The sequence below is a fragment of the Schistosoma haematobium genome, chromosome 1 (assembly GCF_000699445.3).
Source record: "Schistosoma haematobium chromosome 1, whole genome shotgun sequence".
NCBI lineage: Eukaryota > Metazoa > Platyhelminthes > Trematoda > Strigeidida > Schistosomatidae > Schistosoma > Schistosoma haematobium.
The window spans coordinates 50,614,522-50,634,975 of record NC_067196.1 but is presented as its reverse complement, the minus strand read 5'-3'; the positions used below and the strand labels follow the sequence as shown (position 1 = coordinate 50,634,975).

Here is a 20,454-nt window from a genome sequence, read left to right as displayed (position 1 = left end):
CGCAAAAAACATACTAAATTATTGACTATGGATTAATTCTTACTTAGATGTTATACTGAAAGAAAATGAGTGAAAGTATAGCACGAAAATTTTTAATATTACCATGTTTGCGTTCTAGTTTTCCTTTTCTTTTGGGAAAAATCCGTTTACACGTCTCATTCGTGTATTGTAATATTAGTCAATTCATGGGAGATATTATATGCTAAACAGAATGATGTTTGGATTTTAATGCTAATTTAGACGTTATTTAGTTGAATCATTTATTATTATAGATGTATACACAATTCAATCATACTATGATAAATGTTTGGTATGACAATCGATTTAATTCAGTAATATTCAGTATAATATTTATTTTACTTAGGTGTGGAATTTGTTTGGTATGATATCTTTTGTATTTATTTTGTGTGACCATCATGCAGTATGACATACAGTAGATAAGTGGATAGTGCGTTGGCGTTTATAGCGGATGGTAATGAGTTCAACTTTGGGATTCAGGTACGTTCTGCTGATGAGTCCTAAATAAGACAAAACACATGTTCTGGATTTCACTTCTAGCCACCAATTATCTCTGCTTAAAATGCTTGTAACTCAATGGCAACAACGAAACAATTTGATCACACATGTACTTGTTAAGAACATTTATATGTAAAAACAAAAGGTCAAGTAGACTAGAAATAGAGTGTAAGAGGAGATAAGGATAATAAAGAAATATATTGCGTTAATATATCACGTAGTTCTGATAATCTTCATCTTCCTATTACACTATTGAAATTTATCAGAGGGACTAATTGCTTCAAACGAAACAATTCTCATCGGATGCACAAGCACCAAAAGAGACAAACCAGTTGCAATCCTAAAGAATAAATGGAAGATTCAAATAACCAATACAGATGAATAATTTTCCATTTCTATTTTTCCCCTATTTTCATTATGTATGTGATGTTCACTAACTTATTATCAGATTACAACAAAATTTATACATAATACGAAACTTTTAGTTAAAGTGGTTGGTATGTTTTGGAGTGTAAAATAAATCTTAGTTTATCATCGATTCCCCATTCTACCTTGAGTTGTTTAATACTACAAAGTCCTTACTGTTCCAAGTACCATTTTTCTTGCGTTTATAAAATCAGTGTGTGTATATCTTAAAAATTACCATACTTCATGATATCAGTGACGTACATCAGCTTACTAAATATTTAATTCACCTAAAGTAATTTGTTTCTGTGAACATTTAATTTAGCTTTAATTAAAACCTTTGAAGTACACAAAATATGCCTAAGAATATACAGTATACATGATTACAATTAATTTAGTGCTGTACGACTAACTTTAGGCGCTTTTCAGATTACATACTACTCGTAAGTTGGATAAAACTAAGAAATAAGCAAAAACACAACTGATGTGTAAATTACTAAGGAAGGATTGTCTTCAAATACTGTCTTTAAGGTTTGCTAAATTACAAATGATAATATGAGTTAAAATATATAGAGGAATATATTTCAACAAATAAGTATTTAGTTGTCGAATACTGACATCTGAAATAGATAATCTGACATGGAATGGATTATTTTATAGCCAACAAAACACTTGGTTTTTTAATACTTATCTTTGACGATGACGAAGTAGTTGTAAAAGCCGATTACAGGCTGAACTAATGAGTTTATCTAGCTTCCTAGCTAGTTATTCATTACCAAACATACTATCACTAACTAGACGAGACATTCAAAAATAAACAAATCCACAAGTTATCTTAGAAAAGTATAATTATTGTTCATATTTATCCGTATCATTAGGTTTTACTATTATCAGTTATTTAATATACTGACATAATCATTGCGTAAAATTTCCTAGTTGAATAACTATTAAACTGATTACTGAAGCAAAATAAGTGAGATTATTTTCTTTTATTTGAAATAAATATCTGCTACATTTTCCTCAAGCTACTACATTATTCCCAAAAATATTTATTCTCTCGAAAATTTGCTCTTTTTTTAAATCGATAAATGCGGTTTTATTACTCGAATTTTTTGTGTATTATTTCAATGTTGATCAAATTATGTTCCATTTGAGATTTTCTTATCTTTATTTAAGTGAATAATTATCAGAATTAAGTAGAAACTATAATTTGATATGGTTGTAGTGGGATTGGTTCCTAACCATACGACCATTGAAGCCAAACATAGAATTGCTGAAACCATTTGTATCTAACAATTAACACGAAGGAAAGGTCAACAGTGGCGAATGCAGGAACATTCAATTCATCAAATCGGATAGAATGACTCAGCCTTGCAGGCGTAATCATTATTGTGTAACTTATCTCTTTTATTCATACTAAATATACTGATCTATCTCCAGCCTAAATGTGTTCTTTGGAAACACGCAACATTATTCAGATTTGTGTAGTAAGGACAGAAGGCCTACGGCCTGTGTTATTCCTTTTCTAGTATGCTTCTGTGAGTGTCCAGTCTTCTCTTGAAAGAGTCAATTGAAGGTGCGGACACCACTGCTTCAGGCAGCAGGTCCCAAGTATTGATGACGCGGTGTGAAAACCTGTATGCCACGGGTATTTTGTTCGTTCTTGGCTTTTCTACTCGCCTGCTATCCCGATCTGGTGGAAAGAGAGAGAATAAGTTAGGTCCGAAATCATTTCTCAGTATTCTGTACATCAAAATTAGATCGCCCCTTAGTCTGCGATAGGACAGAGTAAACAGGTCCAGTTTTTCAAGCCGCTCTTTATATGATAAACCCCGGAGTTCCGGAATTGCATGGGTAGCTGCCCTCTGTACTTTTTCTAGTATGTCTGAGTCATGTTCTAAACAGAGGCTTGCAGCCTGAGCGCAGTTCTCTAGCTTATTTCTCACTAAGGATGTGTATACTGTGGTGAACATGGTAGTATCTAACTTAGTGAATGTCCTTTTTAAGGCCCAGAGGGTTCGAAACCTCTTGGCTGCGACCTCCCGGCAATGGGCCGTCGTCTTAAGATCATTATCCACTGTCACCCCTAGATCCTTATGAGACCGGACTACAGGTAATGACACATCCCCTATGTTGTACTTATTAACCTTTGAATCCCCCATGTGCATGTAGACACACTTTGCCGCGTTGATAGGCATCAGCCACTCTTTAGACCAGTTTATCATATTATTTAAGTCCGCCTGAAGAGTAAATGCGTCTTTGTCTCCAGTTATTACTCGCCAAATTTTTACATCGTCAGCGTATAATAACATTGGAGACTGTACTATACTTGTAAGATCATTAACGTACATTATAAAAAGTAAAGGACCTAGGACGGAACCTAGGGGTACTCCACTAAGTACTGGTCTACAGATGGAGCACTTGGAATTTATTCTTACTTTTTGTCTACGACCTACTAAGAAATCCTTAATCCATTTTAAAAGAGGTCCGGCGATACCAAGGTTTTCCAACTTCAATAGCAGTCTATTAGTTGGCACCTTGTCAAAAGCCTTACTGAAGTCTATGTAGACAATATTCACTGAGTTTCCGTTGTCTAGCGCATTAATCCAGAACTCCCTTGCTATAAGGAGGTTCGTTGTACAGGATAGACCCTTTCTAAAACCATGCTGTGCCATGTTCAGCAAGTTATTGGTTTCCATAAATGCCGTTATGGTCCGTTTGATTATTCTTTCCAGTATTTTAATTACCACACTGGTGAGGCTTACGAGGTCTGTAATGCTGATTGTTACGGTACGACGAGTCAGAATAGACATAATCTAATTCATGTATTTATGTATTAATTTTATGCTTATAGAATTTGTTTATTAAAGGTTAATATTTAATATTTGTTAAATAAAATACAGTTTCAATGTTTCGTTTCTTGATACTTTAAACGAAACACTGTAGATAACATTATTGTATAACACACCAATTTCATATAGCTTCGTTTATGTAAATAACTACAAAATATCATTAGTTAAATAAAAATAATCCATTTTAAAAAGGCTTCGAAATGATTTCTCATTGTTATGTTTAGATAATGTGATTAGGGAGGCTCATCCACACTGAAAGGGAAAGAATCATAGCTGATGACTCTCAGTTAAATTTCAAGATCTTTAGTTTAGTTACTGGCAAAGTTATTAAAGTGAATTGATGAGATATTGAATACTTAGATGGATCAGTTATCTATCTGTCTTTAGTTTTGAGTGATATCCCTTAACTGATGTTATTTTGTGATATAAACCCTGTATAGACTAAAATAATCAAAGACAGTTTGCGTATTATTTAAATTATGTATTATCAAAGAGGTTTATGTGGTATATGTTACGTTAGTGTACTCATGTACTTAAGACACTACTTTATGGGAAAATGTAGAGGATTCTATACCAATAACATTACATATAATCAAATAATCTATTTATTCAATCTTAGATAATTTCCTTTATAAAACATTTTCTGTATAATAACCAACTTTTATCTTAGCATGATATTTCACAAATTAGTAGGAAAATGTTTTCAAAAAATCTACTACTTGAAAGTAGTATTTTTTTGTTAAATAATTTATTGATCGATTTCAATAAATTAACCACTTTTTTTTCCTTTTTGTTTCCAGTTGGGTATGTATATAAACAATAAATAAATGTAATGAATATTAATAATGATTACGTTTGAGAATGATTTCATTTCGATCAAAATCTTAATTTCAATTATAATTTTTGAAAGAGATCAGAATGACAATGTTTGTGTAGAGCATACAATTAATACATGCAATACATACAATGAATGTATTAGTATTAGTCTAGTAAATGGAATTAATTTGAAATAATGTAATAACCTAATATGAACTTAGAAATAGTTGGTTGTAAGATGGTCGTTGGAGGTAGTCAACAGGAAACTCTGGGCCCGAGTTTCATGCTATTTGGCACTCGCCAACTTAGTGTACATGTAATCTAGAGGGAACTGGTGCTCCCTGATGGATTCGATACCATGTCACCTAGCTCCACAGCCCGAGACGTTATCACTAGGCTTGCCGGGCCGCGACCGACATCCTGTAGGTCTGAAATGTATTTACAATCGACTGATCACTGGATGATGATCAATGTCATGTGTGTCGGGTTCTTCTTACTGCCGATCGAATACTATTGACCAAACTGTAATATGGCCACTAAGAAGGACCTGACACACATGGCATTGATCACCATCCAGTGATCAGTCGAATGTAAACAGTTGATTGTTTAATGTAGTTTGAGTTGAAGAGTTTTGATGTTTTTATAAATACTTCTAGTGTTAAATCATGTATATTAAAAATTGTTTTATCATGTTGCATGATAAATAATTATTGGGAATGCAGAAAGTTGAATAATTGTGGTAATGCTGTATAAGGTTTTTTTAGGTTTTAATAGAAAGCCACAATTTAAAAAGAGAGTTCGACGAAGATTTAGGCTGTAACTAACTGATAATATAGGTTATTGGAAGTGTTATAATACAGTGCGAAATGGGAAAATATGATTTATTGGATCCACAACCAGTGGTCAAATGATATTTTGCTTGATAGTCAATCTTAAGATCGTGGTTTTCAGTGTATATATTACTATAATGTTTCAAACTTGGAAACGACAAACATTTGCTTCATACTGATTTTCAATGACTTTTCAAATATTACTAATTCATCATGAAAAGTTTGATCAAATTAAATAGAATCTATAAAAAATATTCAATCATAGCTCATTTGATTAAGCTAACAGTGGTCTATTGTTTTTTGACTTCAAAATTAATATGAATGTTGTTCATGAGTGGAAAGTTCTACGGAGACCATCTGATTATGATGCTTTTGTATATTACCAAAAGACTATAAAATAATTCACAAAATTGTTGTATAAAAAATCACCTTCCAAAATTTAGTCATTTTTAAGCTATTTTTCATATATTATGTCATTTATATGATTAGATTGTTTAAAATGTATTGCACAAGTATAATTTTGATAGCCTTCATCTTCTTATCGAATTATCCAAACCCTAGATTGTATGATAATTCAAATTTTGTAATTTTATTTAACAAACTTATTTCAAAAAGTTACCTTTACTTTGCATTCATGACAAAATATTGATAATTTTTATTTATCTTTTCAGGATGAATAATTATCAATCCACCAAATACACAGCTGGCTGGTTGGCTATACAGTAACACTAAATGAAATAAACCACATTTGATTGAACAGCTTATTAGTTATAATAAGTCACAATAGAACTTTACAACGTTTAACATGAAAGACTGAATAGTGATTATTCTTCTATGAATGAATAGTGTACTTTATCCAACTTTACGAAATGCTGTTCATTGTTCAAGAGGTTAAGTGATGAGTTCGATGACTCATATGGAATTATTAGGTTTTCATTCTATCTATCTATTTATTTATCCATCTATAAACATATATATGTTGTTCTAAATATATATGTATGTATCAATGTTTCTATGTATATATATATATATATATGTTCATCCGTACCTACGTATGTAGATAGGTAGGCACGTGTATGTGTATGTATATATGATCTTACTTATTCCGAATAAAATTTTCAGTTAAGACTAATTGTATGTGTAAGTGTAAAGGAAAATTTAAATGTAAATTTTTGTGAGACCAACTATATCCTGTTAATAAAAGAATTTTTTAATATTCTATTAAAGCAATAAAATTTGAATATATTTACGTGTATATAATCATAGTTTGATGTGATCCACCATAGATTTGCTATACTTTGTTCCTATCTTAGGTATTATTTTTCCGAATATATTTGTAAATCTTGATGAGCGTAAATTTGAATTTTCGTATTTCCTTATTTTAGTGGAAGTCACTTCATCAGTGAACATCATCTCTGAAGTGCAAGTAAATTCAGTTGACAAGCCCCAGATCAGACGAAATGTGCATCATGGATTTCACTACTAACCACTGTCCAACTTTACTTAAATATACTCATAACTTTAAGGCACTCTCGGAGCAATCAACTAAAGATACACAAATCTCAAAAGAGGTTAATCGTTTGTAGTCTGTGATATCAACAAGAAAAGAGTATATACATTTTCAGGTGAAATTAAATCAATTATTTTATCGTCAGTGGCTGGCTTCGAGGGAAATGTCTAGAGTTCTATCGAGAAGCCGCGACCAGCGAGTTACAATCGTGTTGTGTGTGAGGAAGTTACCTACCGAAAATAGTGGGATTTGGTCACAAAGTACCGTGAGTTGATTTAGGTTGGATTTATATATAATTTGATCCTGACTCAGTGTTCTAGAGATTAGGCAATTGCGAGTGAGACCGAAGATCCTGTGTTTGATTATCGGTCGAGGGGTCGTGAATACACACTACTATGGAGTATCGTAAAGGATGGGATAGCCTTCAAGGCTTTCATTTGTTGAATAACTGAAATTGATTCGTGATATCAACAAATAACTTTTCGTGTGAAGAACCTTATTTACTCTCTGAAGTGATTTAGACTAAGTCACAAAGTGTTAGAATTTGAATTTCCTACTGATTAATGCATAGTAAATATATTATCGTTTTATTTTTGTAAGCCCTCCATCTAATGCTCAGCTTATCCGCTAAATAATAACATATTTCACTACAAAGATCAATACCGATCGAGAAACGAACGTAATGAGATATGTTAATAATAAGCTATTCATTTGTCATTCATTATTAAACTGATATAGATCAGTTATCAGGCATAACGTTTTTTGTATCAAACCTTGAACCATACTTTCTCAAGAATTAATAGTACTAATCATATAGGCCTAAACTGAGTTGGTTGGTGTGTGATTTCCACCTGTAACTCCATGGTTTATAGCCAAATATATTATATCATTAAACCATCACTTCATACTGAACAATGAAGTTATATTACATGAGAATGTTTTAAATATTTATTATGTTTCGAATACATAATCAAAAATTCAATATACATCATGGTTAATCGAAAAGTATTGCATGATCTGTCTGTCTAGTTGACTTTAAACTTCGTGCGTCACTGAACAAATAAGCATATAAAATTTATTTATTCACAATATATAGTAAAGAGAAATGAAGAAACTTGATAACTGATTTGGAGAAAACCTTGATGTCCATCTATTCATTTATGTATAATATGAATAGATTAATGTGTATTCATGACTATGAGGTAGTTTAATAGAATGGATACATTTACACTAATGAACATTTTAAAAAATTGCTTAGCATACTGTCATTGTCCTCATTAAAAAACAATGATTAAAGTGGTATCACGTAATACATTGTAAGCAGTTACATGGAACAATGTAAAATAATAAATGATATGAGGGTCAACTCAACAGAGATATATCTTTGGACAGTTTTCTCTTTTATCATAATAGGGAAATTGGAATTCCTAGTTGGTTACAGGTCACATTGCTATGTATGTATTAGGTTAATTTTCAAATCGACACTCATACATTTGTATTGATCTGTAAGTAAAAAAAAATGTAATTTTCAGTTTCTTTATATGAACTCGTTTATATATCAATCAAATTTGAAAAGTTCTATATTTCGAATGGATTCCAAATCGTTATGATGTAATACTTTTTCAACTTTGTAATGAAAGTAAATTTAAATATCCACTCGAATATTTTTTTCAAAGGTAACACTTAAATAATTTCTTTTTATCATCTCATTATATCAGACAAAAATTATAAATTAAAAGATTAGAAATAATAACATTATCCGAAGGGGTCTTGTGGAGATTTTAGAAATTTCACTAGTTGAAATCATGAGTCATTTGAAGCTAGACTACCATGGAAAACCTGGAGGCCCTGGACGGCCGTGTCGTCCTAGTATGGGACTCCACGGCAGTCCGCATGCACGTTCCTGCTCCCCGTGAGGTCCGAACCCAGAATCTATCAGTTTCGCGTGCGAGCGCTTAACCATTAGACCACTGAGCCGGCATCCAACGGTGTTAATTTCTAAGTTCAACCAATCCACGAAATTGTGCCACAGAACACCATTGTCTTCAGTGAGCTAATACCTCACAACAGACCTGGTTGAATTCCACTGGTAACGGCTTCTCACTAGAACTCCAGGAAATGTTTCTTGAAGTCAGTTACTAGTGAGCAGATGATTATTATCAGAAGGGGTTTTGTGGAGATTTTAGAAATTTCACTAGTTGAAATCGTGGATGCGCACTGCCGTGGATTCCCATACTAAGACAAAACTGCCATCTAGTGCTTCCAGGTTTCCCATGGTAGTCTAGCTTCAATTGATTCACGATTTCAATCAGTGAAATTTTTAAAATCTCCAAGAAACCCCTTCTGATAGTTTCTTAATTGGTCAATAATTGTCTAGATAGCGTCAGACTATGATCTAGACTATTTTCAAAATGGAAAAGCCAACATTGTACTACTGTTGACAGTCTTTTGGTTACAAATTTGAAATTTCTATGCTGTATATTGTTAAATAAGGTGAATTGGATTGCAATGGTAATTTGATTCTAAAGATGATTATAATGTGAAATTCTTTTATTGTAGTATGAATATTCTATATTTATTAACATGAAGTTCCCTGGTTTTTGACGTGTAATGGTGGTTTCTACGATTCCTTATTCCTATAATTAAAGTTATCGTTTGATGAAAATAACATTTTAAACGGAAGGTAATATTCATATTTGTCTGCAAAATTCCAGTTAAACCCTAAATAACTGACTGAACAGTGAAAAACCAATTGAATCGTTTTGTGGATTATTTTTTGTTTATTTGCATTTGAAAGTAAATAGGAATTTTGATCAGAATAAGATCTGTGAAGATTGCAGAGATTTTAATAGTTGAATTTATGTAATCTAGACCACTATGGAAAATCTGAAATTACTGGACGTCCGTTTCTTCCTATTACGGGACTCTTCAACAGTGCGCATGCATGATTCGGTACTCGAGATTTGAACCTAGGACCTTTGGTCTCTCACGCAAACGCTTAACCTCTAGACCACTGAGTCGGCATCCAATGTCAATGTCTAAATTCAGTCAACCCACGAATGGTTGCGTAACCATTCATCCACTGTGTGATATAGATACCTGTCTCTACTGAACACGGATTGGACTCCACTAGTCACGGCTTCTCATTAGAACTCCGAGAATTACCTCACAACACCAGTCACTAGTGAAGTCAGACATTAACAACATTGAATGTCGACTCAGTGGGTTAAAGGTTAGGCGTTCGCGCGTTTGACCGAAGGTCCTGGGCTCGAGTCCCACATGAGGGACTATGGATGCGCACTGTTGGTAGTCCTATACTAGGAGTAAACAGCCAACCAGTACTTCCAGATTTGCATTAGTGCTCTAGCTTCCATCGACTCATGAATCCGATTATTAAAGAGGAATTAACAACTGATTAACTAATGATTAGCAGCGATCAAATTTTGTCAGCCAAGTTACAATATGACCATTAGTCCGAACGACCCGTTATTGTGTACATTATGTTGAGATATTCAGTGGTATCCGGTAGAACTAGATTTCGTGACAGGTCGAGGGTTCCCTCCCAATTGCCTTCAACTATTTAACGCAAACAATATACAAAACTTGAAAATGTCCCATATGTAAAACTTAAAATTTACACATATTATTGTTACTTATATCACTTGTAATGATGATGAAATGTTAATTCGGCAATGAGATAAATATCAACGATTAATGAATCGGTTCAGGAATTATAGAAAGTAAAGTGTTGAGCAGATATATTTAAACAAAAAAGAGAGAGAAGACAAATGAAAATTTAAAAACAATTAGAGATGAATTCACTTGGCATTGTTTTACATGAATCTTCCCACTGATGACGAATCGAACTTCACCCCATTGCACAAGCAAGTGGCTATCAGGACTTAGTAGCTAAGTGCATAACGCGATGGCGTTTGAAGCGAATGGCACTGGGTTCGAGTCCCAGAGTGAACATCACCTCTGAGATGCAGGTACATCCAGCTGACGAGTCCCAAATAGGACAAAACGCACGTCCTGGATTCCACTGCTATCCACTATTCATCTTTGCTTATAATGAGAGATGAATAAATTTGACAGCTATAAAAGAAATGTATACAACTCAAAGCAATAAATATGCATCATTTATAAATGTAACATCTTCATACTATACAACCATATACTAATCGATTAAAAGCTAACCGATATATATCCTCTAGGTTAGAGAATATAATGAAGTAAAAATTATTAAAAATAACAAATAGTAAGTTATTAAATCAATGAAAAGTTATAAAGGATTATTGATTAGAGAATAACAATTCAAATGTCAAAATTCCAATATACTAGTCAAACAAAAAAGAATGATTATTGACTAAAGAATATTGATTAAATGATAAACTGTTACTTACAATGAATGAACAGATAGTTAATTAACTACTTTCCTTTTATTTGGTTTATTAGAAACTATATACAAAAAATGTTTCACATTAAAACTTCCGCTTAGTTTATAACGGTACGTAGGAAGTGATGTTTAAAATTAGTGTCAGAAGAAAATGCTGAGTTTTAAAGCAAATGTACTTTGGGAAAGTTATAACAGCTTTTATTTCATCTGATTATCTGTCTCATTATCTGAATAGTTACCACTGAAATTCAGTGTATCTTAAGGTTTACTAAATTGACCGAAATTAGGAAACATTGGGCATTTGCTTTATCTTAGTACACTAATAACAGTCATGTGCTCTTAGGTGATTAATATTGAGAGGTCATTCCAGAAGTTCTAATAACAAGCTATAACCAATGGAGCGCAACTTTCTTGAGTATGAGACATTTATCCTTCTCAGATAATACGAGATTGTCGTACAATATCACGAATCGATTGAAGTTAGATTAAGAAATTCGAAGGTTCTGTGTTTGATACTTAGTGGATAGATAGTGTTAATGAATCCAATACCAGGATGAAACAGTTATTAAATGTTTCCTGATTTCCAATAGTAGTCTGATTATGAACAGCTCGTGATGTAAATCATGAAATTCAACAATATCTATAAACTACTTATATTAATACGAATCATTCTTATGCTTTCTTAACTAAATTAGTTAAAGGAGCTGATTAGGTATTAATTTTAGAATTTAATCATTATGATTTCTTCCAAAATTAAGGTCAAGGTTAGAATTTCAGGTTTAGACAATGATTGTAACTTCAAACTAGTTACCGATATTCTCAAGATGAATGATTTGTGGACTCAAAATTTAATTAATTACTTCATTATCTAAGGTTAAATAATCTTTTTTAAAGTTCTAGATTTAATTCAAAAAAAGTGAAGAAGTAAAAGATTAGTTGTAGAAAGTATTGGATTTTATGTGATTATTTTCTATAATGATATAATGTTTTATTGCGTGACTTTAAGTCTTATATTTGATAGAATAAAGTGTTGAGATGGTGGACAGGGTTGGATGGAGAATGCTGGTAAGCAGCCTATGCTCCTCCACGAGGAGTAACAGGCGTAAGTAAGTAAGCAAGTATGGTGAAGATTTGTAACTCAGGTAGATGATTTTGATGAAGTTTTGTTCTGTGAACTGGATGAAAGCACCATGACTAAACCATTCAGGTCAGAGAACAAAACTATCAGAATAAAGTATCGAACTTAACTGAAAATATTTATAGGTGAACAATGAAAATAAAATCCTAGTACGTATGTATATATTTGTGTCCTCAACTTTGAATCACACTTCATAATTTAGGATTGGTAATAGTATTTTAACAAAATGAATGTTGCAGTACTTAAATCTGCAACCTTACCAGTCAAAAGTTCCGTGTTTTACCCCTCAACTGGGTTGGTTCTTGATAATTTATTTATTCTATGAAGAAATGGCTTATTGGGACTTTATAATTATATCATTATTTTTAGTATCATTTAAAAGGGGATTTATTTACGCATGTCTATGATTATTATAAAAAGAAAGTTGATTATTTCTATGGTATTTTTTCAATATTTTATTCAGAAATACTATACTACCTATAAGATTGTTATATGTATTACTAAATTATCATATTTTACCAATCACGATTTCACATCATAAAAAGACGCTCCTGGTAACGATGATTGCTGTTACTGATGGATGTAAGAGCTAATATTTGAACATTGGAAGTTTATGTGAAATTTCCTTTTAAACTGTTCTGACACATTCAGTTTTCGGCATTAGGTACGCTTCATTGATGATTGGTCATTGAGTAGTTCTGACCAATTTAATATTCGTCTAGTCCTTTAGTACTGATTGGATTCTGTCGACCAAGTTATAATGTAGCCATTAGTTTCAATGACTCGACATGTCATTTACTCTGTAACGTGGTTGAATGTAGCCGGTAGGAAACCCTGAACTAAGGATTATTGCTAGCTACCATTTTCAAGCTGTGAAGCAGAGATAAGCGTGTTCAGATCTGATCGAAATTGTCAGTTTCTTTAAAAGTTCACTTACGTTCTGTTGACGAGTGCCAACTAGCCTGAAATGTAAATCCGCCGTTCCATAGTCGCCACTTACAATCACCTAGTATTAATTAACCTTCAATCTGGTTTGTTTAGATTTATACTTTAAAATCAGTAATAATATTCCAGAGGATACTAATTGTGGTAATCTTGACTATTAATGAGAAAATTTTTAAATTTCTACAACAACAAAATAGGTGTATTACACCCGATAGAGATGTGCTAGTACTGCCATCTTATTTCACTAAGAACAACTGCAAAAAATAAAGGTTGGTTTTTTGATGGGTTTCTAAATGGTATAAAATGCACACATTAGTTCTTATTGTTACTCATTATTTAAAGTATTAGTAATCTGTTAGTCACTTTTTATTTATCATTCAATTTAATATTTCTCAACAGATATCACCACCCTTATCCTCTTGAGTGGCTAGTATCAGTTGTCTTGTGTGTTAACTGTATAAAATTAATTTTAATCTGAAGATAAACAAAATGTCTATTTGCAAAATAACATAAACAAAATTACTAATCTAATATTTAAGCATTTATTTATATATAAACACTTATCTGTTAAACATATTGTTTGAATATATTTAAATGTTCCCATGGTTACATGTAAATAGTAATAAAATTTTAAAATTTATTGATATACACTACTGGTTATAGTAATTCAATACCTTTTGGATATGTAAAAATAGTAGTAAGTTACATAGTAGCAAATAATAAGTAATATCTGTTAAAAGTATTCTATAGGATATTCATTTGATAAGGAAAATGATGGAACAAAGTATTTTACTATAAAAAAAGAACCTAAACTACATAGAAAACTACTGAAATATAGAAGAATTAATTTATTTAACAAATAAATCTTTTTCTGTTGGTTCATCTATTTCACTTTGTGTTGATCGTTTAAGTGAATCAGAACGTCGTAAAGTTGAACATCTTGAAAAATGATGAATTGGAGAATCTGATGGATTTGAAGTTGTTGGTGAAATGTTTTTATGAATTTTTATTGCGTTATCAACAATATTTGGTAAAATTAATGTTGGCGGTTCAGGATTTATTAAATCTTTTAGAACTGATTTTCGATGACTTTCACTTTTGAAACGTTTTGCATCTTGACGAGCTAAATTTCTCTTTTTTATTTTTCGTCTGTCTCTGTTTTTATAAGAAAAAAAATCAATAAACAAATAATGGTGTATTGAATTATTGAAGTTACATTTTTAGAAAATAAAATTGATGTTTTAAGCTTAAGAAATACTGAATTATAATTGACAAATTTATAATTAATTTTTCTAAAGAATAAACGTAACTTTTGCTTTAGTCACGTATTAAAATCTTTGAACACATTATAGGTTATAACCACTCATCATATTAATAGAAATCTGTTACCTTGTCAACATTTGTTACTCTAGGAATAACAATATAAATTTATCATAAGTGTAGATGTAAACAGTGTGAAATTATGTTAGGGGAAGAGAGGGGAGAGTTGAATCATAAACTACATACAGTATCCCATATTGTATTATATAACAACACTGAATTAGTCAGTATTAACATTGCAGTCTGATTCATATATATATATCAAAATGCACCCAGTTTCACAAGTTAGTGGCTATTGTGACTCTGTAGATAAGTAGAAATCGTAGTGATATTTCTAGAGAACGGTACTGATTTATAGTCCAGGCGTGAGCATAAACCATAGGATGCAAGTACATCCGGCTGATGAGTCGGGAACAGATGGAAACATACTGGACTCTACCGCTAGCAACTATCCATCTCCGTTTGAAATTATAGCCTAATATTCCATACAAAAGATGCTGCCTGTTACATAATTAATTGACTGACTTATTCATCCGAGAACCTGGCTTTGTGATAGTAATATTTTAAAACTACACAGTTCATTTTATCAGTTTCTCAACTCCATATAATTAATGCTTCACCTTCTTTTGTGTTTTTGAATCTCATCTTCAAATGATCTTACAGTATATATTTTTGTGATCAACAAGTACTGTTACTCCAATCCTTCCCATCACTTATATTCAGAATATTATATTGTATCACTTAAAGTTTAATACAACTACGATTTTAAGCGGTTAATGAGAAATCATAAAATCAAACGAATTCATTCAGTTTTATTTCAATTGTTGTTTTGGGTTTATTAAAACTCAAAAATGGAACCAGTTGTATGTAATTTATCGTTGTCTAGCTAATCGCTTTGAAATATATATACGTCGAATAAACACAAGAAATTACTGGTCATAAATGATAAGCTAAAATCTGATTTAAATCTACAAAAATTTGTTCTCTACGTTTAGATTATCATAATGCTGTTACACATCTTACAGATACAATCTTAATTGTAAGTAGATTGAAAAAAACTAATGATGATGATTCTTAATTTTTTTACCTTAAAGTATACTTGAGTCAAGTTGTACAATATGATCTGGCGACCTGCTTGAATATCTAGGCTACTTGTTCCTGCCATCTAGATATTTCAACAAGTTACCTGACTTTTGTTTGTTTTAACAAATCATGATGATTGTTAATCACATAACCTATTTAAGAGCATTTAGAAGTGTTTACGACCTGTCGCTGTACACCTTCGTTGTACAATCAGAGACATCGTGGTTGTTAGCAATATCCATTGAAAAAAAAGGAACATAATTCATATATTGATTCTTGAAATCGCTTACATCTAACTGGTGATCACTCAATATTTCTTGTCAGGATCGATCAAGACATAAGGAACGGAAACTTATTGAAATACTTTGCGCCGAGAATTCTAAATTGTACCAGAAATATAATACTGAATATAGCTAATAATAATAATGTTATGATACCTGACATCAGATATAAAGATCAAAATTCTAATCTTATTCCAGATAATAAGTAAATGAACACTGTAAAGAAATCTTAGATAACTTGATAAGAAAGATCTATTCATTCTTACTTAAGGATGAATTTTTTAAAAAACTCCATAATGAAGAATATTATTTTCTCAATTAAACTAAAACACAGAGTGAATTGGTTACAGTTTCCATAATTATTCTTGGTATATTTATTAAAGTATAATAATTCAATTCATTCCTAATATATTTAATCTAATAGAACATTTCTCATTGTTAGTATGAAATTATATTTGTTAAATTAGGGAGCTTTTCACACAAACAATTTAATAATTGTATTTATCTCTAACGTAATTATTTAAAAGTAGGTTCATTAAAGAAGATTTTAATAGAAGTGTTCATTCTACATATCTCATTGATTTATATAACTATGTAGTAATGTGTACTTTAGATTACCATATACTTTGTACAAAGAATATTACTGGAAGTTTATAAGAAATAATGTGTGATAAAACATTGTTTTATGATGACTACTTTTGGTATATTGAAATTTATAATAACATGACTTGAATGATAACCCCACTGAGAGTGCTTAGAATCTCATCGACTTTGTAAGTAGGTACGTAAAGCTGACAATAGTTTCCATATACCGTAGGCAAATCAGAGAATATCTGGATCGATTATTAAAATCCAAGATCCCTGAAATAAACTGAACTGTTCACAATGTTATTGATCATTAGAAGCTTATTGCTTAAGACAAGAATTGTGGGAGTTTGTGAGTTCGGGTTGAAAAACCTTGAAAGTATAATAAATACTTTCAAAATTCTCTAAAGGTTTCCATTATTGTAAAAACACAGATGTATAAAAGGAGAATATTCCTTTCGATAAATCCTCATTAGGTTCTACAGTAAAAAAATACGTTTATGATAAACATTTCCTTTAGACATTACAGCATATGAGTTCAGTATTACTAGTAAAATAAAATCAAATTTGAGTGTTGAAACTAATACTATACAAAGTTAACTCAATTTAAACTATGAACATTCTACAATCTCCACAAAGCGCTATACTGGTAATAATCATGTGCTCACTGGGGACTAACTTCGAGAGGAAATTTCCAGAGTTCCAGTGGAAAGCCGTTACTAGTGGAGTACAGTCGTGTTGGGTGTGATGAAGTTACCCACTAAATACAGTGGAATATAGTCACTCAGTATTGTGGATTGATTGAGCTTAAAAATAACCACGTTGAATGTCGATTCAGTGCTTTAAAGTTCAAGCATTTGCGTGCTATATTGAGAGTCCTGTGTTTGGTTCCTGGTAGAAGGATAGTGATTTAGCGTTGATGAGGAGTCCCATACTGGGACGAGACGGCCGTCCCATGCTTCCAGGTTTTTAACGGTCTTCCAGCTAGGATCACTTCACGATTAAGGCTGGGAAAACCCTGAAATCTTCATTTAACTATCTACTGACAGCTTGATTATGTTTGTACGTTAACTATAATTATGAGATTAATAATAAGAATAAATGTAGATACCACAGGAAAAGGCAAATAGTAATGTGGTTATAAATTAGATCGGATGTTCGTCCAATGATTAGGGCAAGTTTAAAATGATATGGAATAAGGAATAATGATTGGAGTGGGGTTGAGTGCCAATTAAATTCTGCCTGTGTTCAAAAGAATCATAAAAATAATAATGATACAAATATGTGTTAAAAATCGTTGACAGTAACATTCTAATAGGAAAAATCTTTTAAAAAAGTACAAAGACAAGGTATTTATGGACACTGGTCCCAATAGGGTATTTTATAATCATGATAAACTATCGACTTGTTGGATTTGAGGTTGGCCACGATAAGAGAAGAGATTAAATGAGCTTTCCTTGTATTCAGACTGTTTTTAATCCGAGTAGCTATTTCTCTCGGTTTTTGTAGGATTCTGATTCTAACATGATTGATAATTGCTTTCACGTTAACTTACAATAACTGACGAATTTACGCGAGGAGTATGAGGCATTTGAACAAAATAAGTCAAGATTACACTTTTGTCTTTTAGTCTCCGTATCGCTATCGAAAGTATGGCAATCAATTATGATGTTGTTAAATAATGTCATCAAATAAAGAGATAACGACATTATCTATATCTCGTATATATATTTAACAGGTAAATCTATTTGCTCGTACAATGTGTTTTATCTAGTTTGTTTACCATCATTAAGATTTGAATTTGAAATATTACTATATGTCTTATTCCAAAAGAGGTTTAATGGAGATTGTAGTAATTTAATGGTTGAATCCACGAGTCGATTAAATCTAGACCATCATGGAAATCCTGGAAGCACTGGACGGCCGTTTCGTCCTAGTATGGGACCCCTCAGCAGTGCTATTAATAGATGTAAGACCGATAATCATGACAAGAATACTGAATTATTTCTAAATCCTATGTTTTCATGCAAACCAACAAAATCCTCTTAATTAATTAGTAATATAAAAAAATTATTAAATCATTTAAAAAGTACATTGCCAACCTTAACTGAAATGCTGATTCAAAAGACTGATCACTTTATTAAATATTGATTTATTTTACTTGTATTCTTACAGTCACTCTGTTTACTGCAGTATGATAAACATACCATCTTTAAAATCAATTAGAAATATTAACTAAATGACATGGATTTTATTATTATGCTCAATGGTTTATAAAGTGACTTCAAATTATTCGATTTCAAAGGAGAGATAAATATTATGGCATTTGTTTTGGACAGTTTAGTAAACTTTATTAAGTAAGATAATAGCATAACCACGAAGTCAAATACTTTGGTACTTACGGTTTGATGAAAATGATGTTTAATATAGACTAGTTAACAATTCATCACCAAGAAAAATAAAGATCAAGAAATTTATACTATTTCACAATTTGAGCTAATGATACTGTGGTGTTTGAATGAACTAATGATTCCATTATACTTGTTGAATGCTTGATTTCGAATTCTAAATACAGTACATTCGTTTGTGGTTATCTAGTACTTCTTGATCCGATTGCGTTATTTCTGTGATTCTTAGTTCATACTATAATTCAAATACTCCTGAATATCACAGATACTCAGAGATTGACAATGAATATTGATAATCAGAATGTATAACAATGGTCACTTTACAGTTGCTGGTTGGCATATACAAATCAGTTCACGTACAAGTGTTCATCTCTGATTAAGTTTATAGATGATCAGATTTCGAGCCTATCAATTGGTATCAATATCTTTGAGCTTTCAAAATTTCCTTACTAAGGAGAACAAATTAACTTTACCTACTGGTCTAAATCTTTCCATCATTTATCTTTAATCACCAAATATTTGAACCATTCAGAAAACTTATAAGTTAAATTATAGAATTGATTTCAAAAGGAATTCAAAGTAATTTTACAATTATTTACTTTAAATTAATTGATATACTTAAATCATCCTCATCACTTAACATAACTTACATAATCGCTTTTATGATTGATACAATCCAACAGGCAACATTAATAAGACCAAATATAACACCAAATATAATAAATGATTTAGTTGTAGTTTTACGATAGGATTCTAATAAAATTGGATCAATAGTTGTTTGTCTTGTTGTTTCAGTTAATTTACTTATATCCTCATTTGTTAATAAATAATCTTCACCACTAACAAGATAAATCACCATCATTATTGTTATTAAAAAAATTATTATATATTTAATTATCTCATATTCACAACAGCACATTATTAAATTATAATCTCTATATATTGAAGTATTTCAAATGAAAGAAAAGTTTTGATTTACATCAAGATCGTAGAATTAGTCGGTCAAAATCGACTATTACCAAGATGATATTATACAGTAGTATTAGATTTATTTATGATACTTTCAATCAATCAATTACTCACTATCTCTTCTATATATATATATATATATATATATATATATCTGAATAGAAATGTACACCTTTGTCTTGCGTATTTCATTTTCTATTTCTTTTAACAATATCATAGGTTAATCTAAAAAAATCAATATGATTGTGAACTTTTTTATTGATTTTTTGTTGTACAGATCTATTTGTATGACATAGAATTTTGTTTTACAAAAGGTAGTACATATGAATCTATTTAAAAATGATAAATCTTTTAATCGTTATACCTTTTTTGTTTATTCAAAGTGAGACTTTATAATGTA

General features: G+C 31.2%; 1 protein-coding gene across 1 annotated transcript; it reads right to left on the bottom strand.

Annotated features, from left to right (window-relative positions):
* Positions 1–13,936: 13,936 nt before the first annotated feature.
* MS3_00001518 (uncharacterized protein) lies at positions 13,937–20,004 on the bottom strand (the record flags this gene model as incomplete). The annotated part of the gene is made up of 2 exons (XM_012936516.3): positions 13,937–14,563; positions 19,736–20,004. 2 exons carry the CDS (start codon positions 20,002–20,004, stop codon positions 14,257–14,259), a joined length of 576 nt encoding a protein of 191 aa, XP_012791970.2. The 3' UTR covers positions 13,937–14,256.
* Positions 20,005–20,454: the final 450 nt, after the last annotated feature.